General features: G+C 40.9%; 1 protein-coding gene across 10 annotated transcripts in view; it reads right to left on the bottom strand.

Annotated features, from left to right (window-relative positions):
• CTNND2 (catenin delta 2) overlaps positions 1–25236 on the bottom strand; it is a 1183649-nt gene that overhangs the window by 185044 nt on the left and 973369 nt on the right. For all 10 annotated transcript variants that reach the window (XM_048839596.2, XM_048839594.2, XM_048839597.2 and 7 more), the window contains one exon: positions 13852–14035. In XM_048839596.2, coding sequence (XP_048695553.2) covers positions 13852–14035 — 184 coding nt within the window. The remainder of the gene's footprint in view (positions 1–13851; positions 14036–25236) is intronic.

Below are 25236 nucleotides of genomic sequence, written 5' to 3'. Positions count from 1 at the left end.
CTAAAATGAGACACCCAAATCCATAAGAACAGCCATACGCGGTCGGACCAAAGATCCATCTAGCCCAGTTACCTGTCTTCCGACAGTGGACTGTGCCAGATTCTTCACAGGGAATGATCAGAACAGGGCCATCATCAACTGATCCATCCCCTGTTGCCCAGTCCCAGCATCTGGCAGTCAGAGGCTTAGAGACACACAGAGCATGGGGTTGCACCCCTGACCATCTTGGCTAATAGCCCTTGATGGACCTATCCTCCATGAATTTATTTAATTCTTTTTTGAACCCTGTTATAGTTTTGGCCTTCACAACATCCCCTGGCAACGAGTTCCACAGGTTGACTGTGCATTGTTTGAAAAACTACTTCCTTTTTGTTTGTTTTAAATACATTGGGCGACCCTGGTTCTTGTGTTATGTGATGGGGTAAATAACACTTCCTTATTCAATTTCTCCACACCATTCATGATTTTATAGACCTCTATCATAACCCCTTTCATCACCTCCTTTCCAAGAGGGTCAATCCCAATCTGATATATCCAGATTTAGGCAACAAAAATTTTTTTAAGAAAGTTAACTTATCTTCAGAGCTGCTGAGTCAATGGGATTTTGCAGATATTCAACACCTCTGAAAAGCAGGGCATTTTATTTAGATACTTTGCCATACTTAACGTGCTTAACTTTAGGCACTTGCATATGAGAGTTTGGACACTTGTATTTTATAAAACTGAAATTTCTCCCTATGGTCCTTCCTAATAACTATCACCGCAACAATCTTACCCGATTAATGCCTTACTAGTGACATTAAATATTGGGGAAACTTCAGGTTTGATACTTCAGAAAGAAGCACCATTATGTTAAATAAAAGCAGCTTTTTAAAAATGTGGCAATATGAAAATTATCAAGAACTTTTCAGCTAATATATTTAAAAGTAGCGTGACCATACATCCACTTTTGGCCAGGATAGTCCCCTTTTTAAGCTGTATTCCGAGCATCCCAATTTTTTTGGTGAAACTGGGCATTTGTTCCGTTTGCTCTTACCAACTGATGATCAGATGGCAAGAGCAAATGGGACAAATGCCCAGTTTTTCCAAAAAACTGGGGCATGCCCCCCTAGTGGAGTGTTCCGGGGGGGAAAGTGAAGAAGCACCACTTGTCCCACATGGCAGGGCTCAGGTGAGCAGTGATGCCAGGCAGCTCAGGCCAGCCCCGCGCATGGGAGGAGGGAGGTCCTAAGGCCAGCCCCACTCATGGAAGTGGGCTCGGGTGAGCTGCTTGGGCCAGCCCCATTTGTGGGGAGGAGAGCTTGGGTGAGCAGGTCAGGCCATCTCTGCATAGACTGGGGGCTTGGGCAAGCAACTCAGGTCAGCTCTGCGAGGAGGGGACTCAGGCAAGCCCTGTGCAGTGTCCCATTTTCCCTTTGGGAAATATGGTCACCCTATTTAAAAGTTAACTTAAAAATAATGTGTACATTTACTGCTCTTTTATGATGTATAAATGTGGCTCCAAGCTGCAAGGTGGTTTTATCCCTCAGTTTGATGAAGAACATTGGTAAGATCCCAGGAAAAACTGGATAAGAACAGGGTAAAACTTGAACTGTGACTTGCCTAGCCTCAGACTGAAGAGAGGTCTTACATATTGTGTTAGTCTCATTTGCCCAATGAGCGTAAAACTAATTTAACATGGGAGTTTACAAACTTTGCTTGGTTGTGGCCAAACGGGGTTCTAATACAATTTAAGCTTTTTAAAAACTCAGTGGTTACACCAGGATAGAGAGGTCCTTAAAGTATGTAAAATTCAACGTGACCTTCCCCGTCAAAATGAGGAAAGTTAGGGCCTGATAGTTATAACATTATTAATGAAAAATTAATAAAATGAAGCTACCTTTACACATAATAAATGAGCAATAAGACATAAGCAAAATATTGTTGCTTCAAAGTTGATCTCAAATAACACAGTTCTTTACAAAGGTGAAGGTACTAAAATGAGGGTTTTTTAGCTATCCTACTGACAGTAGAAATTTCGGCTTAAGAGAGTGACAGATTACAGGCTAATAAATTCATCTACATTGTACAATAGATCAGATCCGCCTACTCATTATTCCGTTGAGTTTCAAAATGACATAAATAAATGCAAACGCAGAAAAAAACTGAGGGACATGTCAAAAGATCATGAAAAAAGAGAAAATCCATACAATGTGCCTTATTATGAACATTGGCTGTGACATCAGGAGTGAAAATAGATACCAACTTTACATAGCAAAACTAGTCCAACCCTCAATATTGTGGCAGTTCTTGTAAGTAGCAATTTCCATGACAAACCAAGTATGGGGAGTATAGTCCTCACAAGCTATGGAAACACGAAAAATCCCTGCATTGATAAAGTTTTAGTATTTTCTGCATGAAAATTAAAAGATCACACACATATCGACATTTATCCTTGAATACCACTTATCTGGAAATACTGACTTGGCTCTAAGATAAACCCTTTCTCATATTTATATACAATAAAAGGTTTGTTTCTGAAAAGTGACTTTCCCCCTTGAATCAATTATATAAAGTATGAGGGATGGGGAAATCAAACATTCTCAACAGTACCTCAAGTTCGCTAGCACAATTTGAGTTCGCAACAAGGAATTCCCTGTGTTTTTCACTGACACGCAACTTTGCTAAATATGATTATAGACTTTAACTGTAGCATTAGCAGTAAAGCTGCTGATGTGACTAATGTCTGGATTTAAATTACTTAAGCAGCTAACGGTTGTGGCAGTCTCTCAAGCCACACAGCAGGCCAGCCTAGCCCATGGGCAAGTTACCACTGCAGCAGACTAAAGAGAAGAAATCCTTGGAGGGGATTTGCAGAGCTGCCCATGTAAATGAATATTCTGACTCTGTACTCTGCAGCTCTTTAATCTGGCTCCTTCTTGCTCTCTTGTCTGTTGGATCCACACAACCCATGGCAGTGACTGGAGTAAACCCCCTCTCCCTTCTACCAACTCCTGGTGGAGAGACAGATGATTCACAGCTGATCCAAGAACCTGGGCAGAAGTCCTGGTCCTACTGAAGTCAATGGGAGTTTTTCCCATTGGCCCATTTTGCCCCAGCTCTGAAGCGTACATTGAGAGCCCAAAAACCTTTGGACTGTGGACCCTTTGACATCCTTCCCTCACAGACAGAATATCAATTACCCTGAGAAGAACCTTCCATGTTCTAGTACAGGGGTGGCCAACCTGTGGCTCCGGAGCCACATGCAGCTCTTCAGAAGTTAATATGCGGCTCCTTGTTTAGGCACCGACTCTGGGTCTGGAGCTACAGGCGCCAACTTTCCAATGTGCCGGGGGTGCTCACTGCTCAACCCCTGATTCTGCCACAGGCCCGGTCCCCACTCCACCCCTTCCCGCCCCCTCCCCTGAGCCTGCCATGTCCTCACTCCTTCCCCTCCCCTCCAGAGCCTCCTGAATGCCACAAAACAGCTGATCGGGAGGTGTGGGGAGGGAGGGGGCTGCGGGGCTGCTGGTGGGCAGGAGGCGCTGGGAGTGGGTGGCGGGAGAGCTGATAGGGGGCTGCTGACATATTACTGTGGTTCTTTGGGAATGCACATTGGTAAATTCTGGCTCCTTCTCAGGCTGGCCACCCCTGCTCTTGTAAATCAAGTAAAGCACTGAACTTGCTCACAAAGTCCAACATCATCCCCATGAGAGTAATTGCAACATATTGTCATTGTGCTGAAGAGAAACTTTGACTCTTTCTTTGCAAATGGGACAGTCATAGATGACCAGTAGAAAAGGCTACTTTCACTCCATGTAGATAGCTGGCTCCATTTTATACAGTCACACAAGCTTGCAGAGCTTGTGCTTGTCAGCAAACTTGGGAACACTTTTTCAGCTAAACAGGTATTCTTAAACCATGATCAGAGACTCAACAGTTGTCTTTCTTTTATGGGTCATGTATGATCAAGGGCCCATGCAATCTGCAACAAAGAAGACCTGTGGCAAACCCCTGGTTTCTGTGGCACTCTGGTGTGGCAGACTACAAAGTCTGTACCCCCTTCATTTACATTAAAAACTGAAATTTCTTTGGGAGAGAAATATGAAGATGAATAGTACAATTGTTGTTATTTATTTTATGCTGTCCTCACATTTTTCATTGTCAGTCTGCAGCAGATTTTCATATTGAAATTCTATACTGCATCATGGAAGTTCCTGAAGGTAGAAAGCAATTGGAGCGTCTGACATTGGAGGAAGATTATTATTTTGGGATATTCACGTTCGCTGAATGTTTCAGCTGCAATCACCTTCAGTGAAACAGTTAAGAATATGGACATTTAAACTCTCACCATTATACTGTACAGTTAATAGCTCATTGAGAGCTATTTCTTTAGGCCATCTGTAAATCCAGCCAGAAACCACTGGATCAGTTTGTGTTTAGCTCACATTTTTCAAACGTTCCTTTCTTTGCTAATGTGGAGGCTAGAGCCTTTTTATTTTATTTTATTTTATTTTATTTTATTTTACTTTATTTTATTTTTTGATTGAAAGATTAGATTCTGAAAGACATTACTGGGGCAATTTTGACAGCCACAGAATATATAGGGACCTATATATGATAAGTACCTGAACTACTATCTCCTCTTAAGTTTTAAGTCCTTGATTAAGTTTGTAAAGAAACTGATGCTTTAATACCGTGTACATTTTCAGGAAAGAAACCTCTATGTATGATAGAAAATCAAATGATACATAAAAGAAAGAAGGGTATACAGCAACATAAGCATCTACAAAGTGTAACCAGTACTGTTAATTAGAACCGTTATACAGTCTTGCAACACAACCACATGAAATTGTTAATTTTGTTCTCAGTCATGAATGAAAACTTGACAAGTTTCATGTGAAACAATTTTGGCACCAAAAGCCTTTTCTCAAAACACAAACTGAAAAATGTTGTGGTCTCTGGATAAATGTGATTTTTTTCAAGATTGCAGATGTTTTTAGATTTGTTTTGGTTTTGTAAATAAACAACCACGATAGTTACATATATGACAACGTGACATGTTAAAGTCACATATTAGGGCTTTAAGGTTCAAATGACCCATTATGAGCCATACACAACATCTGAAAGTTAACAAAACTCATAGTTTTCATTTTGATGTTCATCTTCTCTAAAATGGATTCAAATGAACCAGAAATGATAAAACAAAGATCCTGGATTTTAAAAACATGTGAACAGAAATCATCAGTCTTAGTTGAAACACACAAGAACTGAAACTGGCTACATTTCACAGAGCTACATGTGCTAAGTTCCTGGCACCATACTGGAGAGACAAGTTAATCGGGAGTTACCATTTAATATGTCATATGCGATACCTCAAAATGTTATGAAAGACGAATATTTATATTGGAATGAGGAATAATGGGTGCTATTTTGTTCTTCCAGCGTTTAATGTTCTAAATAATTTCAAAATACCCAAGTTATGTGAAACTAATAGCACTAGTGTGGTTACAAAATGACTGGCTTTTTTCATGTCACAAAAACGTAAGCACTACACTTAATAAACAACTCTCCACTCAGCAAGACATAAACTCAACAACTCAAAATAAGGCTTGATTCTGCAGCCCTCATTCACATGAATAGACACACTGGCTTCAACTGGACTACACCTGTGAGAGAGAGCGTTGTCGGAGTAAGCCCATACAACTTTAGAATACAAAGCAAAGATCTAGCGATGATACTATAAGTCATTGTAGGGTAACCATCAGCAGAATGTCCAGGCAGCTGCTGCACTACAGCTTCTCTCACATCTCTCTTTATTTAAACCTCCCAACTCCAAAAATATCATATAAGCAAGTAAACACTGAAGCTATAGCTTTAAAAAAGCATTAAACTTTGCATATCTCAGCCTGTTTGTGCTCAAAGGTCCATCAGTATTATACATTTGGAAACATTCAAACGCACATTTTAAAGAAGAAAACGGATTCAGAAAATATTTTTCTAAGATATATCCGTGAAAATCGTATGTGCTTCATAACTACTGGTGCTAGCTGCCAACACTGCTCCCTCACAAGAGAATTAAAAGAGTCCTAGTTAAGGAAAAGAAGCAAAACTGAAGATGAGAGGGCAGAAGAGGAAGTCTTGTCTCTAATAAGAAAGTGAAAGTCTCAAAGAAAAAGATAATGTGCTTTCCATAAGGGTACATATTTGAAACCAAATGGATATGCATAAACAGGCTCAACCTGGAAGCGATTATATCACCTTGCCTTAAATATTATCTGCCTTTCTTTGTGAGACCCACAGGTTATCACAAATGTGCACCAGAGGGTACATGCATCTAGTCATAAATAAGAAAAAGTAATCATAACGTTTAACGTTGAGTGGGAGCACTTAAAATACAGTATAACAAATTGTTTAAACTAGGCATTGGATGCGGTATGCTGTCAGGTCCTCGAAGGCTCAAAGCATTGTAGACTTTTTCTCAAAGACATTATGCTGCTTCTCTCATTCTACAATCTCACAAAACACAGAGACAGAGAGATTAATGGAAAGCAGGAAATGGGCAGCCCTTTCATAGATAAACTTACAAGGTACAGATGATTTTATTTTTAAAATATACATATATTTTTAAATGCCCAATAGGACCCTATCACCTAAGACACAAAAATAGCTCAGAGGACATCATTCCAAGATACATTAAGTGGTTAGTAGGACATTTCTGCCCTTCACATTACATGATGCTCAACGTTCCTCAGTGTGACAGGTTTACAACAGCAACTTGTGAAAGGTAAAATGGAAATTTCTTGCTGGTCTGAAGCATAAAGAGTTTAATGCCCTCTGAATGTTCTGTGCCTCTAGATTAATATCTGCACAGTTTATCTGAGAAGGCGGTATTCATAGATTCACAGTTATTAAGGTCAGAAGGGACCATTATGATCATCTAGTCTGACCTCCTGCACAATGCAGGCCACAAAATCTCACCCACCCACTCCTGCGATAATCCTCTCACCTATGTCTGAGCTATTGAAGTCCTCAAATCATGGTTTAAAGACTTCAAGAAGCAGAGAATCCTCCAGCAAGTGACCCGTGCCCCATGCTACAGAGGAAGGCGAAAAACCTCCAGGGCCTCTTCCAATCTGCCCTGGAGGAAAATTCCTTCCCGACCCCAAATATGGCGATCAGCTGAACCCTGAGAATATGGGCAAGATTCACCAGCCAGATACCCAGGAAAGAATTCTCTGTAGTAACTCAGATCCCACTCCATCTAACATCCCATCACAGGCCACTGGGCATATTTACCATGAAGAGTTAAAGATCAATTAATTGCCAAAATCATTTATCCCATCATACCATCTCCTCCATAAACTTATCGAGTTTAATCTTAAAGCCAGATAGGTCTTTTGCCCCCACAGCTTCCTTTGGAAGGCTATTCCAAAACTTCACTCCTCTGATGGTTAGAAACCTTTGTCTAATTTCAAGTCTAAACTTCCCGATGACCCGTTTGTATCCATTTATTCTTGTGTCCACATTGGTACTAAGCTTAAATTATTCCTCTCCCTCTCCGGTATTTATCCCTCTGATATATTTATAGAGAGCAATCACATCTCCCCTCAACCTTCTTTTGGTTAGGCTAAACAAGCCAAGCTCCTTGTGTCTCCTTTCATAAGACAGGTTTTCCATTCCTCAGATCATCCTAGTAGCCCTTCTCTGTACCTGTTCCAGTTTGAATTCATCCTTCTTAAACATGGGAGACCAGAACTGCACACAGTATTCCAGGTGAGGTCTCACCAGTGCCTTGTATAATGGTACTAAAACCTCCTTATCCTACTGGAAATACCTCGCCCGATGCACCCCAAGACCGCATTAGCTTTTTTCACAGCCATATTACATTGGCTGCTCATAGTCATCCTGTGGTCAACCAATATTCCAAGCTCCTTCTCCTCCTCCGTTACTTCTCATTGATGCATCCCCAGCTTATAACTAAAATTCTTGTTATTAATCTCTAAATGCATGACCTTACACTTCTCACTATTAAATTTCATCCTATTACTATTACTCCAGTTTACAAGGCCATCCAGATCTTCCTGTATGATATCCCGGTCTCTCTCTAAATTGGCAACACCTCCCAGCTTTGTATCATCCACAAACTTTATTAGCACACTCCCACTTTTTGTGCCGAGGTCAGCAATAAAAAGATTAAATAAGATTGGTCCCAAAACTGATCCCTGAGGAACTCCACTGGTAACCTCCCTCCAGCCTGACAGTTCACCTTTCAGTATGACCCGCTGTAGTCTCCCTGTTAACCAATTCCTTATCCACCTTTCAATTTTCATATTGATCCCCATCTTTTCCAATTTAACTAATAATTCCCCATGTGGCACGGTATCAAACGCCTTACTGAAATCTAGGTAAATTAGATCCACTGCGTTTCCTTTGTCTAAAAAATCTGTTACTTTCTCAAAGAAGGAGATCAGGTTGGTTTGGCATGATCTACCTTTTGTAAAACCATGTTGTATTTTGTCCCGTTTACCATTGACCTCAATGTCCTTAACTACTTTCTCCTTCAAAGTTTTTTCCAAGACCTTGCATACTACAGATGTCAAACTAACAGGCCTGTAGTTACCTGGATCACTTTTTGTTCCTTTCTTAAAAACAGGAACCATGCTAGCAATTCTCCAATCACACATTACAACCCCTGAGTTTACAGATTCATTAAAAATTCTTGCTAATGGGCTTGCAATTTCATATGCCAGCTCCTTTAATATTCTCGGATGAAGATTATCTGGTCCCCCTGATTTAGTCCCATTAAACTGTTCGAGTTTTGCTTCTACCTCAGATATGGTAATATTTACCTCCATAGCCTCATTCCCATTTGTCATGCTACCATTATCCCTAAGATCCTCATTAGCCTTATTAAAGACTGAGGCAAAGTATTTGTTTAGATATTGGGCCATGCCTAGATTATCCTTAACCTCCACTCCACCCTCAGTGTTTAGCGGTCCCACTTCTTCTTTCTTTGTTTTCTTCTTATTTATATGGCTATAGAACCTTTTACTGTTGGTTTTAATTCCCTTTGCAAGGTCCAAATCTACTTGACTTTTAGTCTGTCTCACTTTATCCCTACATGTTCTGACCTCAATAAGGTAGCTTTCCTTGTTGATCCCTCCCATCTTCCACTCCCTGTATGTTTTCTGCTTTTTCTTAATCACCTCTCTGAGATGCTTGCTCATCCAGCTTGGTCTACAACTCCTGCCTGTGAATTTTTTCCCCTTTCTTGGGATGCAGGCTTCCGATAGCTTCTGCAGCTTTGATTTAAAGTAATCCCAGGCCTCCTCTGCCTTTAGATCCATAAATTCTTCAGTCCAATCCACTTCCCTAACGAATTTCCTTAATTTTTGAAAGTCAGCCCTTTTGAAATCAAAAACCCAAGTTGCAGATTTATTTTTGTTTATCCTTCCGTTCAGTTTGAACTGAATTAGCTCATGATCACTTGAACCAAGATTGTCCCCTACAACCATTTCTTCTATGAGGTCCTCACTACTCACCAATACCAAATCTAAAATGGCATCCTCTCTAGTCGGTTCAGCAACTACTTGATGAAGGAATCCATCAGCTATTGCATCTAGGAAAATCTGAGCCCTATTATTATTACTAGCACTTGTCCTCCGGTCTATATCTGGGAAGTTAAAGTCTCCCATGATCACACAATTCCCATTAGTATTTACTTCATTAAAAACATTAAAGAGGGCTCTATCCATATCCAAATTAGATCCCGGTGGTCTATAGCACACCCCAAGCACTATTACAGGGGAGGCTCTAGTAGTTTTCTTCCCCAGGTGATTTTTGCCCAGACGGACTCTGTCTTATCCATTCCATCGCTTCTTATTTCTTTACATTCTACCTCATCATTGATATACAATATTACTCCACCACCTTTACCTTTATTTCTGTATTTCCTAAACAGCACATACCCTTCAATACCGGTAGTCCAGTCATGACTACTATTCCACCATGTTTCTGTTATCCCTATAATATCTGGTTTCACTTCCTGCACCAGTAGCTCTAGTTCCTCCATTTTGTTACCTAGGCTCCTTGCATTGGTGTCCAAACATCTTAATTTTTGCTGATTGGCTTCGTTCACATTCTTTACCCGATTGGGCACAGACATTCTACCGCCAGTATCACCTATTAGACTGGTATCTACACTACCTTTCCTCCTTATGTCCATTCTCCTACCCACGGCTGTATCCTTTCTTACTTCGTTTTCTTCCGTCTCAATGCTAAAATCCAGCGTGGAGATTATCTGGACATCTCCCAACCATCTCCCCCAAATTCCTCGTTTAAAGCTCCTTAATCAGTTTTGCCAGCCTCCATCCTAGAATTCTATTTCCTTCCTTACTCAGATGAAGTCCATCCCAAGAGAACTGTCCTCTGTCCATGAATGCCTCCCCGTGGCCATACATCCCAAAGCCCTCCTTATAGCACCACTGCCTAAGCCATCTGTTGATAGTCATAATCTTGTCACACCTTTGTTGCCCTTCTCTAGGAACAGGCAGAATCCTACTAAAGATCACCTAAGCCTCGATTTCCTTAAGCGTCTTCCCCAGCCTAGCATAGTCTCCCTTGATATGTTCCAGCGAGAATCTACCGGTATCATTTGTTCCCACATGAAGGATAATTAGGGGATTCTTTCCTGCTCCCTTTAGGATCCTTTTCAACCTCAGGGCTACATCCCGTATCTTAGCACTTGGAAGACAGCACACCCTTCTATTCTCTGGATCAGCTCTGGTTACAGAGCTCTGTGAATTTGTCTGCACTTACATATCCCACTAACTCAGGGGTGGACAAACTACGGCCCATGGGCTATACCCAGCCCATCAGGATTGTATCCAGCCCGCGGGATTTGCCAGCACCATGGCGCCGAGGGGCTAAGTCAGGGTTCCTGCCTGCCCTGGCCCCGTACCGCTCACGGAAGCAGCCGGCACCACATCCCTGCAGCCCCTGAGGGAGGGGGGGCAGAGGGCTCCGTGCACTGCCCTCTCCTGCAGGCACCGCCCCCCACTGCTCCCATTGGCTGGGAATGGGGAACCGCAGCCAAAGGGAGCTTCGGGGGAGGTGCGAGGGCAGCGTGTGGAGCCCTCTGCCCCCCCACTCTCCCAGGGGCCACGGGGACGTGGTGCAGGCTGCTTCCGGGAGCAGTGCAGGGCCAGGGCAGGCAGGGAGCCTGCCTTAGCCCTACTACGTGCCACTGCCACCCCGGAGACACTCAAGGTAAGCGACGCCGGGCCGGAGCCCACACCCTGAACCCCTTCTGCACCCTGCACCCCAACCCCCTGTCCTGAGCCCCCTGCCACACCCTTTCTTCACCCCCAACCTGAGCCTCCTGCTGTAACCACCCATCCTTCACCCCACCCCCCTGCCCTGAGCCCCCTCATATACCCTGCACCCCTCCTGTGCCCCAACCCCTTGCTCTGAGCACCTTCCTGCACACCGCACCCCCTCCCACACCAAGCACTCCCTCCTGCACCCCAACACCCTGCCCCAGCCCTACAGTCATGGCCCTGCATGCAATTTCCCAACCCAGATGTGGCCCTTGGGCCAAAAAGTTTGCCCACCCCTGCACTAACTGATAAAAAGTGAAGCAGGAAAAGGTGAATTTAGAGAGGGAACAAAGAGCAGAGATACCATCAAGGCTGCTACTAGAATAGAAGCAGATACATCACAACTGGTACCCACAATCACTCCAACTCTTTCCAGATAACGTGGCAGGGATATCATGGGTACTTCTTTCACAGTAGTAGGAAATCACACATTTCCATGAGATTCTACTCTCTAGTGCCTCGAAACATGAACACAAGTCCAAGATATATCATCAAACTCCTTTCAAAATCAGAAGAGTGCAAATACCTAACATACTTAAGGCATTCCAAAATACCTCCTGTCAAGATTCCTTCCCCACTCTGAACTTTAGGGTAGAGATGTGGGGACCTGCATGAAAACATCCTAAGCTTATTTTTACCAGCTTAGGTTAAAACTTCCCCAAGGTACAAACTATTTTACCTTTTGCCCTTCGACTTTCGCTGCCACCACCAAACATCTAATCGGTATTATTATTATTAGGAAAGAGTCCATTTGGAAACGTCTTCCCCCCAAAAAATCCTCCCAAATGTTACCCCCCCCTTTCTGAGGAAGGTTTAATAAAAATCCTCACCAATTTGCATAGGTGAACACAGACCCAAACCTTTGGATCTTAAGAACAATGAAAAAGCATTCAGTTTCTTAAAAGAAGAATTTCAATAGAAGAAAAAGTAAAAAGAATCACCTCTGTAAAATCAGGATGGTAAATACCTTACAGGGCAATTAGAATCAGAACATAGAGAATCCTCTAGGCAAAACCTAAAGTTACAAAAAGACACAAAAACAGGAATATCCCTTCCCTCCAGCACAGCTTATTTTCTCAGCCATTTAAAGAAATCATAATCTAACGCATCTCTAGCTAGATCACTTACTAAGTTCTAAGACTCCATTCCTGTTCTGTCCCTGGCAAAAGCATCACACAGACAGAGAGAGAGAGGTTTTGTTTCTCGCTCCGCCCAGCTTTTGAAAGTATCTTGTCTCCTCATTGGTCATTTTGGCCAGGTGCCAGTGAGGTTATCCTAGCTTCTTAACCCTTTACAGGTGAAAGGGTTTTTCCTCTGGCCAGGAGGGATTTTGAAGGTTTTACCCTTCCCTTTTTATTTATGACACCTCACGTAGCCATTACATGCTGCAGTTTTAAGTTCAATATCAGCAGACATTTATGAAGTATTACCAGTTGTTCTTGTAATAGCATCATAACATTAGTCAAGCAAACACTGTATTATTTTTCCACAGAACTTCTGATGCTATTTCCAAGGATGAGATAACTCACCGGAAACCAACCAAGCAACTCACCTCATCGATCATGACAGATAGGTAATGGAGCAACTAGCAAAACACCCCACCTAATTGCAAGTCTAACCATATACCAACATTTGGAGCTACACGGACAGTTACAATTACAATAATACCAATAATACATAGTATTTATATAGCACATTATTTCTGCAGAGTGATTCACAAACATTAACTAACTAATCTTCAGAATAACTCTGTGAGGTAGATAAATATTATCTCAATTATACAGAGAGGGAGAAATTGATACACAGAGGTTGTGGAACCTGCCCAAAGTAAACAAGTCAGTGCAAGAAACAACACTAGAACTCAGGAGTTTCTGACTTAATCCCTTGATATAAATTTGTCATGGAAGAAACAGTTCGTGATCTTGCTACCCTTTTCCCTACATCAACTTCACAAATTAACAACAGATATTCAAGGGTTGCAGATACCTGTTATGGAACAGTTTGTGTATTTCGGTTCCATAATATTAAATGGGCTGGTTTATTTTTACACATCTTTTTTCATCACTCTTTCTTGCATAAAAAACCCCAGCTGCTTTATACAATCACATTACATTTAATGGCATTTGGAACCCAGAAGGCATCCAAATATTCCTTTCTGTAAGCGTCTGTGTTACTTTGTACACTAATTAAGTTGGAGTGATAATGAGAACATATTGACACCATTTAAGCAACTGGGGAATGAGACAATCTACAAGTAGTAGAAAAACATCTGCAACATGCTCTGGTGCAGGGGATCGGTTAAAACTATTTTAAAAAATGTGTACAGATTGCTCTTGAATGGCTTAAAGCTTCTCTATGGAATTCATTTCAAGATTTAAGGACTACCATATGAAAAGTCATCTTCCCTGCTGAAATGCAAACCAAGTTTAAAATATTTGGGATGTTGGGAATGAAAATTCAAGATAAAAATAGCATGATTCAGCTGACTGACCTTAGGCACCCAGTGGCATTGCGCAGCACCTGTGATGAATGGAGCTGTATTTTGTGATCATCCTGGAGGGGCGAGTTGTCCCATCCCGAGTGAGGGATGATCACTGCATTAGTCAACACTGCAAGGGCATCCTGGATGATTGGCATTTTCAGTGCATCACACGAGGATAGATTCCAGAGAACTCCTACAAAAAACAAATGTTTAATAATTAGTACTTCCGGTGACAACAGAGAGCAACTAAACATTGCCCCACTAAGAAGTTACCTTTCAAATTTCCTTTAAAAATAAACTGTCTCCACAGCAATCCTGAAGTTTCTGAGGGTTAAGGCTGACAAATGGTCAGTGTGTTTGTGATTTAGCTACTATTTTTTATTAAAAAGTAAATCAAATAAATAATAGAGAACAAGTTTGTGCTACAGATTGGACTGCCATCCACAGGCAATTACATAGAGGGAACTAACTCCTTTTTGGATCTCCAGTGTAGCTTGAATGGAGTGGTCCGGTGACACCTTAAAGACTAACAGATTTATTTGGGCATAAGTTTTCATGGGTAAAAAACCCACTTCTTCAGATGCATGGAGTGAAAATTACAGATACAAGCATAAATATATATTGTCACATGAAGAGAAGGGAGTTACCTTACGAGTGGAGAACCAATATTGAAGACCAGTTTAGTCAGGGTGGATGTAGTCCACTCCCAGTAATTGATGAGGAGGTGTCAAAACTAGGAGAGGGGAACTTGCTTTTCTAGTGAGCCAGCCACTCCCAGGCACTATTCAAGCCCGAATTGATGGGGTTACTGGGAGTGGCTGGCTCACTACAAAAGCAATTTTCCCTCTCTTGGTATTGACACCTCGTCATCAATTATTGGGAGTGGACCACATCCACCCTGACTAAATTGGCCTTCAACATTGGTTCCCCACTTGTAAGGTAACTCCCTTTTCTTCATGTGCCTGTATCTGTAATTTTCACTCCATGCATCTGAAGAAGTGGGTTTTTTACCCACGAAAGCTTATGCCCAAATAAATCGGTTCATCTTTAAGGTGCCACCGGACACCTCATTCTTTTTGTGGATACAGACCAACACGGCTACCCCTCTGATACTTGAATGGAGTGGCCAGGCTATACTCTATCTACAAATATACCAAAGGTGCTCCTTTGACAACTCACATGAAGTGTAACAGCCATGCAAAATTCTGTTCACCCAGAACAAATCATTTTTACAGGCTAGTCAATTATCTTTTTTCCTCCGTTGTCATTATGGTACAGGGCATAGAAGTAGATTTTGTGCCTCAGCTGGTAAACGTTCATGACAGTTTTGCAAGGATGGAATATATAATTAGTTTTATTAATATATGTATGGCCTACATATTCATATATGTAGAGAGATAGCTAGAACTGTGTTAGTTACTTAACAAAATATAAAAGCATTACAAATCTTATCCACAGGTAACAAGGCTAGAGGTACAAACACTCACTAGATAATTTCTTAGAAAGAGATACCTTGTGCTAAGATTAAAAAATTACAAAAAGCAAATGAAAAATTACAATAAAATGAAAATTTCTTGGAATAGCCATAAAGATTACATCAAAAGAAAGACTACTACTCTCATATTTTGGTATTTAAAGATAGACTATCAAAAGCAAACCATATCATTTGAGTTACTTAAATATAAAAATAAAGGAAGTAGACAAAACAGTTATAAATAAAATGAAAAAAAACCCTACAGTTTGTAGAGAAATGGTTCATGCTAAATCTTTTTTGCAGTATTCTGAGATCTGAAAGCGACCTCCAGTAAATATGAATCAATAACTACAGGATTAATTTTTTTAGTTTTATTTATATGCTTAATTTTCCTGTAGATATTTCATACATAAAATTGCATATTTTTTGTACATACTGATTAATGTAAGTCATTTGGGTAACTATTTCAAGAACAAATGACCTGACTGAAATATTCCATATATAACAAGCAGGTAACTAACTCATTGTCAGCATGAGAGCCAGAAAAATGAAAATGTGAAACATGAATATTATTTTTCTGTCATCTAAAAATAACTTCTTTCTTTAAACATCCCTTTGATTTTTTTTTAAACAGCAAATGAAATACTGTATTTCTTTCAGAGAATATGCACCTGCACAGTTACTGAACTCCATTTTTCCATGGCCTCTGCTTATGAAGATTTTATCAGCACGTTTTCATTATACACAAAGTTTCTAATTCTCCACTGCCCGGCACCTTGTATAGTTATTAACATCTCTGCAAAGTGAGTGTAAACTAATACCAAAGCATCCCAGTCACTTCTGACACTCACTTGCCACTCTGAACAGGTGTAAGTAATATCCACAGTGCATAGCAGTGGAGAAAGAGGCCCATAATTGATTCAATGCCCAATGAAGTCAATGGGAGTATATCCACTGACTCTTTCTAAAGAGGCACATAGGAAGCAGAAACCTGGGCCTCAATCCTGCAGAGCACTTAACCATGTGCATAATCCCATAAGAAACATAAGAATGACCATACTGGGTCAGACCAATGTTCGACCTAGCCCAGTATCCCATATCCTGACAGTGGTCTATGCCAGGTGCTTCAGAGGGAATGAACAGAACAGGGTAATCATCAAGTGATCTATCTCCTGTTCCCCATTCCCAACTTCTGGTCAAACAGAGGCCAGGGACACTTCAGAGCATGGGGTTGCATCCCTGCCCATCCTGGCTGATAGCCATTGGTGGATCTATCCTCCAAGAACTTAGCTAGTTCTTTTTTGAACCCTGTTATAATCTTGGCCTTCACAACATCCCCATTGATTTTTCCCCCTTACTCCATGTTAATATTTCCTTATTCTCTTATCTTCTAGCACATTCTTGCTGGTTAAAAGTAAGGTCAGATAAATATCACCACAAAATGCTATATACAATGCAGTTGTAGCCATGTCGGTCCCAGGATATTAGAGAGACAGGATGGCTAAGGTAATATCTTTTATTGGACCAACTTCTGTTGCTGAAGAAGAGCTCTGTGTAGCTCAAAAAGCTGTCTCTCTCACATGCAGAAGTTGGTCCAATAAAAGATATTACCTCACCCACAACAACATGCTGACATTTACTAATGACTGAGACAGTCAGTGATATTCTTTACGCTCCTTTGCCTTGTTTATATATACACTAGACATTTCACATAAGAACTTTCTCTCCATAAGGGGGTACTACTGATGTCTGCTGGAATCTCCACCGAGCTCCATACTCACCAGAGAGACAAAACTTCACTCATGCAGGGGTCTGGTTTTAACTCCACCATAACATTAATCCCTAGGGTACCACCAGACCAGATCTGACTGTCCTAAATCCTTCTGTCAGGGAGGTACTCTCACCTCTCTTACATTCAGGGTGGAGTCAAATAAGCCACATTGCCCCAGTGAGTCAGCAGCAGTGAACATGCTGCTCCTTGCAGAGTTCCAGCGCCTGTTAACAGAAGGAGCAATAGGAGAATCCTGGCATATTGTGACAATGCTTCAAATCTAAATCTAAGGCTTTAAAAGGTAGAGACCATGTCACTGAAACATTTTTCTCCCCAATCACAAGTGGAGGAGCCCCCTCTTCTCATCCAGCTGCAGCAGTGGGAGGAGGGCATCCCTGGATACCCTTCCCCACTCAAGGACTGGTGGCACCAGCAAAAGCTGGGGAAAGAGAGCTTGGGAGCACTTCCCCAGGAGGCGCAGTACCAGCATGGGGAGGAAGAAAAGCCCTTTCCTTGGCTGAACAGAAGGCAGAAAAAAGATACTCATGGAATTTTATCTCAGGCACCTCCTGCTGTGTGCCAAGCCTCTCTCCTACTTGGCTGACATGTATCTAAGCACACCTCACAGCCTAGTTAGCTGTGAATCCTGAACCCACATGGCTAAAGCAAAGAGTCCACCACTGAGAGCTTTTGCAGACTGCATCAAAGCAGCCTGCCTTGAAAGCTTTGACACAGTTGGTTTCCTTGCACAATAGATGTGTGTGGAACAGCCTAACAGCAAAGCCAAGCAGAACTGGATCCAGCTGCCATCTCTGAACTGTCTACCCAACTGCCTGAATACCATTATCTGTCCCCAGGAGGGCAGGGAATTGGCCTTTGCAACTCACCCAATGTTCATGTATAACTGGGTCTACCCTGTCAAACATGGGTTGATTTTCCAATGGAAATAACAACTCCTGACTGTAACTGGAAAGTTTTGCTATCTATAGATGGCCTTGCAGAGAGAGAAGAAGGGGAGCAGGAATTAACTAGATGTATTCTGAATATCACTCCTTCCTCAGTCATTTCCTTTCATTGCATCCTGTCTATCCATTTGCTTACAGCCTATATATATTGTAAGATGTTCAAGGCAGAGACCTTGGCTCCCCCTTTTTTGTAAACTATTTAATATTGTAAATCTATTTTATCCTACCCTAGGCTTGCCAAGGGGCATGTCTACATTGGGATTTTAACACATTAGTTAATATGTTAAAAATACACCTTCTTTCTAATGTAGACATAGCTCTGGCATAGATAAAAGCAGTTGTTTAAAACACGCTAATTTGTCATAGTCAACCCTTTCTTAGCATGACCATATCACAAGTTTTTAAATCCAACTGTTTTTCATCTTTAATAGGTGCTAAATGGTGATTAACAATGTGTTAATTAAAATGTATTTGGCCTGGTCCACACACAGGTTTTGTACCAGTATAACTATGTCAGTAAGGGGTGTGATTTTTTTACCGAAGGAGTTATATTTGTACAGTTCTGAGTGTGTATGCACATATACCAGTATGGTGCATATTAACGGTATAGCTTAATCCCCCACTTCCTGTTTGGGGATAACTATATCAGTATAAGGCACCTTTACACCTGTATAGCTGTATCCCCACCAGGGGAGTCATTCCACTTTAAATACATCAGCACAGGTAATGTGGTACAAAGTTGGTGTGTAACCAAGGGCTTAGGTAACGTATGTTCTATCTACACGCAGTTTCCTAGTGTAGACAAAGCCAGTGAGATGCCGCTGCTGGAGCAGGGGAAGAAAGTCGTTGGAAAGGCAGAAGCAGCTCAACTCCACTCTGGGATTTGGCCAGTCTTCCATTGCCTCATATGTTACCTGTTATCCACTCTTCCTCCTCAGCCCAGGTCTCTGCTGTCTTTTTGGTGACATCACATCTTCTTTTAGCTGCCACAATGTGCCCCACCCCTCTTCTCAGCACTGTACACAGTACTTGAAGGGTACTATCCTGGGGTAACTTTTTAGCTGATTAATCCTTCCTCCCCTTTCACAGGAAGAGAAAAAGTTCAGGTCAGTCAGCTTCCCAAAGCCTGTGTGCCTCCTTGGCTCCAGCACAGCAAATCCTGATCCCCAGATGAACACACTGTATGTACTTTATATTTAACATTGCTTTTGGGCAATGGGACAGCCTTCACTGAGGAGGGTTTTAAATTAGATTTGATGGAGGCAGGAGTCAAAAGCCCACAGGTAAGTCAAAAACGTGGGAGAAGGGTCAGAACCTGAGGGGAGCATGGGCTGTTATAGCAAGGATAAGCGAGAGACAAGAGAGAACATAGATGGGAAATCAAATTAGTATCTTAGATGTCTGTATACTAATGCAAGAAGTATGAGGAATAAGCAGGAAGAACTAGTTAATAAACACAACTATGACATATTTGGCATAACAGAGACTTGATGGGATAATACACATGACTGCAATATGAGTATAGAAGTGTACAGCTTGCTCAGGAAGGACAGACAGCGAAAAATCGGAGAGGGTGTCACCTTATATATCAAAGATGTATACACTTGGACTGAGGTTGAGATGGAAATAGGAGACAGACTTGTTGAAAGGTCTCTGGGTAAGGATAAAAGGGGTAAAAAACAAGGGTGATGTTATGGTAGGGGGTCTATTGCAGACCACCTAACCAGGAAGAAGAGGTGGATGAGGCTTTTTTTAAATAACTAACAAAATCATCGAAAGCACAGAACTTGGTGGTGATGGGAGACTTCAACTACCCTGACATCTGTTGGGAAAATAACACAGCAGGGCACAGATTATCCAACAAGTTCTTGGCATATACAGTATTGGAGACAACTTTTTATTTCAGAAGGTGGAGAAAGCTACTAGGAGAGAGGCTGTTCTAGATTTGATTTTGACAAATAGAGAGGAACTGGTTGAGAATTTGAAGTGGAAGGCAGCTTGGGTAAAAGTGATCATGAAGTGATAGAGTTCATGATTCTAAGGAATGGTAGGAGGGAAAACAGCACAATAAAGACAATGGATTTATAAATGAAGACAAACTTTAGCAAACTCAGGGAGTTGGTAGGTAAAATTCTGATGGAAGCAAGTCTAGGGGAAAAACAGTTAAAATTGGGCAATTTTTCAAGAAGACATTTTAAGGGCACAGGAGCAAACTACCCCACAGAGTAGGAAAGATATAAAGTATGGCAAGAAACCACCTTGGCTTAACTAGATCTTCAATGATCTGAAACTCAAGAAAGGGTGCTACAAAAACTATGTCAAATTATGAAGGATGAATATAAATAAACAACACAAGCATGGAGGGATAAAATCAGAAAGGCCAAGGCACAAACGAGATCAAACTAGCTAGAGACATAAAGGATAAAAAGAAAGCATCCTATAAATACATTAGAAGCAAGAAGATGACCAAGGACATAACATCCCGATTCAAGGAGTGGGCAAAAACAATAACAGAAAATGTGGAAATGGCAGAAATGCTAAATGCCATTTTTGTTTCAGTTTTTACCAAAAAGTTTAATGGCAATTGGACAGCTAACATAGTGAATGCCAGGGAAATTGATGTAGAATCTGAGGCTAAAATAGGGAAAAAACGAGGTAAAAATTACTTAGACAAGTTAGATGTCTTCAAGTCACCAGGGCCTGATGATATCCATCCTAGAATAGACAAGGAGCCGACTGAGGAGATAGCTGAGCCATTATCTTCAAAAAGTCATGGAAGATAGGAGAGATTCTAGAGGACTGGAAAAGGGCAAATATAGTGCCAATCTATTGAATAAGGACAACCCAGGGAATTATAGACCAGTCAGCTTAACTTCAGTACCCAGAAAGATAATGGAGCAAATAATTAAGCAATCAATTTGCAAACACCTAGAAAATAATCAGGTGATAAGTAACACCATGGATTTGTCAAGAAAAAATAATGTTAAACCAACCTAATGGTTTTCTTTGACTGAGTAACAAGCCTTTTGGATGGGGCGAAGTGGTAGATGTGGTATAGCTTGACTTTGGTAAGGCTTTTGATACTGTCTCATATGACCTTCTCATAAACAGACTAGGGAAATACAACCTAGATGGAGCTACTATAAGGTGGGTGCAAAACTGGTTGGAAAATCATTCCCAAGGAGTAGTTATCAGTGGTTCACAGTCAAGCTGGAAGGGCATATTGAATAGGGTCCCACAGGTATGCTTCTGGGTCTAGTTCTGCTCAATATCTTCATCAATGATTTAGATAGTGGCACAGACAGTACACAGATAAAGTTTACAGATGATACCAAGGTCGGAGGGGATGCAAGTGCTTTGGAGGATAGGATTAAAATTCAAAATGATCTGGGCAAACTGGAGACATGGTATGAAGTAAACAGGATGAAATTCAATACGGACAAATGCAAAGCTTTCCACTTAGGAATGAACAATCAGTTCCACACATACAAAATAGGAAATGACTGCCTAGGAAGGAGTAATGTGGAAAAGGATCTGGGGCTCATAGTGGATCACAAGCTAAATATGAGCCAACGGCATAATACTATTACAAAAAAAGCAAGCATCATTCTGGGGTGTATTAGCAGGAGTGTTGTAAGCAAGACACTAGAAATAATTCTTCTGCTCAACTCCATGCTGATATGACCTCAACTGGAGTATTGTGTCCAGTGCTAGGCACCACATTTCAGGAAAGATGTGGAGAAATTGGAGAAAGTCCAGAGGATAGCAACAAAATTAATTAAAGGTCAAGAAAACATGACCTATGAGGAAAGATGAAATAATTGGGTTTGTTTAGTCTGGAGAAGAGAGGGGATATGATAACAATTTTCAAGTACATAAAAGGATGTTACGAGGAGGAGGGAGAAAAAAATTTTCTCGTTAACCTCTGAGGATAGGAAAAGAAACAATGGGCTTAAATTGCAGCAAGGAAGGTTTAGGTTGGAAATTAGGAAAAAACTTCCTAACCATCAGAGTGATTAAGCACTGGAATAAATTGCTTAGATAGGTTGTGGAAACTCCATCATTGGAGATTTTTAAGAGCAGGTTAGACAAACACCTGTCAGGGATGGTCTAGATAATACTTAGTCCTGCCATCATGCCGGGGACTGGACTAGATGACCTCTAGATGTCCCTTCCAGTCCTATGATTCTATGATATGTTCATGAGACATGCTACAGTTATTTTTGAAAAACAAATTTCTATTAAATATAGCAGCCATTTCAAGTCCATTTCCCTCTATCTGAATATGCAAACCCGAATAATAAAATATTCATGGGATAAATCCTTAACTCCTTGCACTATTTTACTTAGTCTTTACTCCTGAAAAAATGCTGAGTTTTGTTCTAGAATCATAGACTCATACAACTGGAAGGGACCTCAATCTTTCATCATAGGTCATGTTTTCTAGACCTTTAATCATTTTTGTTGCTCTCCTCTGGACTGTCTCCAATTTTTCCACATCTTTCCTGAAATATGACACCCAGAACTGGACACAACAGTACGGAGTAGAGCCATATCAGCATGGAGTAGAGTGGAAGAATTACTTCTCGTGTCTTGCTTACAACACTCCTGCTAATAGATCCCAGAATGATGTTTGCTTTTTTTGAAACAGTGTTACACAGTTGACTCATATTTAGCTTGTGATCCACTATGACTCCCAGATCCCTTTCTGCAGTGCTCCTTCCTATGCAGTCATTTCCCATTTTGTATGTGTGCAACTGATTGTTCTTTCTGTAAGATCTGAGGAAGACCTTCAGCGTTTTCCATATGTAAATTGCAGGGAGCAATGAGATTTACATTTTGGCACCTTTAATTTTAAAAAAAGGATAAAAGCAATCAGTACTAATACGGAACTTTGGTATACTTTCCTCTTTAACACTTTATAAATTAGAAGGTTGAAGACAGGATTTAAAAATAGAGATGAGGCTGCTGTGAATTATTTTACTGCTCAGCAGAAAGAGCTTTCATTCACCAAGGCAAGCTTTTCAACCCAACTCAAATGAATTTAAGTTATTTCAAAGAGTATTGCATAATCTAATTCAAAGGAGCAGAGCAAGATATTTTTAAATTTTGAAGAGGCTAAATTTAATCAAGCTATCTGGGCAAAGAAAAAACTGAATACTTGATTGGTTTGAAACTCAAATTCATCTTTGATCATTAGACTCTTCATTGTAGCTTTGGTCAGTGTCTGAGATACTCCAGTTCTGATAGTCATACAGATACCGACCTGATGTACCAAATGCTACCCTTGGATACCACATCAATTAAAAACCAGGTGTCACACATACATCCAAGAGCAGAATGTAGATCTAATTTGAATCCGTGTCCAGAATAGGGAAAGGAGTGTTAAAGTATACATAAGTTTCCCACTTAGCATACAAGATTTGAGGGTATGCAGGCTCCAAACTGACTGCACACATATAAGCCACACATGAACATGATCAGTTATTAAATGTCTTCTGACTGTACGCATTTTTTTTAGCATTAAGACCCATAATGAATATAAAATATCTATAGTATTGCAAAGTAAAGGATGCAAATTTGGGGTGGTGTTCCCTTTGCAATCAATGTTTGCATAATGGATTGCAAATTAATTTGGAGATGTCTGGGAAACTGGTGGGGTTGTGGGGGAGGCAGCCAAGCAAATTGCTGACGCCTCCTTGTTGCGGATGTTCGGTGCAGGTACTCCATAGGGAAGGCAGCCAGTGAACAGATAAATGGCCTGGTAAAGGACTTAAAAGGAGGTCTGAATAAAGGAACAGAATGGAGGAGGGGGTTGGGGACTCTTCTGACTGGTACAGCAGGGAGCCAACACCCCCCCCCCCACACACACACACACGTTCTCATAGCCCTCCTGAACCCTTTTACGAGGGTGGTGGATAGTAAGGTCCAAGCCATGGGTCGGCTGGGGGATCTGGATGGAAACAAAGGGGGGGCTGGTAGAAGCCCCGGAGAATTGATTTGAATAAGCATGGATTAAACAAAGGGGGGGGGCTGGTGGAAGCCCCAGAGAATTGATTTGAATAAGCATGGATTTGCATGCACTGTACACTTTATCTGTCGGGTAGTCCCAGACATCTATATAATAAAGTTGCGGCCTGATTAAAACCTATAACAAGTGTCTCCTGTCTTGCTTGCGGTGTACCCAGACAATGGGAGCCTCGAACACAGAGAAGTTTTGCATTGCAAATTTAAGGTTCTAACAGCAACATTAACCCACTTGTACTGCAAATACTGTATATTAACTCAGGTCCTCACCCCACAAAGCTTTACTCATGTGAGTAATCTATAGTCAAAAGGAGTTTGAGGTATTATCATTTGTAGCCTTAATATTTAACTAACAAGCTCTTTAGTTATTTGGGTCTTTGTTGGGTTTTTATGGTTGGGGTTATAGTTAGCCAAAAACAACAACAAAAACTAAAGACAAAATCACTGGTGTGGCAGTGCAGAATTTTACACAGTTTTTACAGCTCTATAATGTGTAAGCTATACTACTCTATATACACAATAGAACTGACTTCTGTGCTAATATAACAGAAAATCTAACTGCCTATTTTTCATATGTGCCCAAATTAGTCAAAATTTTTGTTTGGCTGTTGGGATTTTTTTTTCCTCAAAGCATAAACTACAACTATTCATCAGTGAGGATTAGCAACAAATAAAGTTTGAACTTTTAAATTCAGTGATTTTTTATTTTTATGCTAAAAATTCTGGGGAGATATATTTGTGTCTGATTACCAAACAGACTGAACCTAACTCCTTCTTCTTCGTACAAGTCACAAAGTGCTCAGAAGGAACATTTTTAAGAAAGTTCTGTGCAAGTGGGGGTTATAAGTCAAGTTGCAACCTGGACTATAGAATTCACTGTTGAAGATGCGGGCTTCCTGGGTGAATACATCTACATAAACATTCACTTTTTTAATGTTAGGATCCAGATTTTATTTGTATTGATTTGCAACAAAAACATTTTCACTACCGAGGTCAGATATGTGAAAGCCTAACACTCTTTATCTCAGCTATGCTTTCCCTAGTCTAAAGCAGTAACTAGTGTTTTGGTTTTTAGAAAACAAAATGGTTTATTTTAATATTGCTTGAATGTGTTGCTAGAAACTTAATTTCAAACCTTTTGCTAGAAAGTTTAGCTG

Source organism: Caretta caretta, chromosome 2 (assembly GCF_965140235.1).
Source record: "Caretta caretta isolate rCarCar2 chromosome 2, rCarCar1.hap1, whole genome shotgun sequence".
NCBI classification, from domain to species: domain Eukaryota; kingdom Metazoa; phylum Chordata; order Testudines; family Cheloniidae; genus Caretta; species Caretta caretta.
This window is presented reverse-complemented; position numbering and strand designations above follow the sequence as displayed.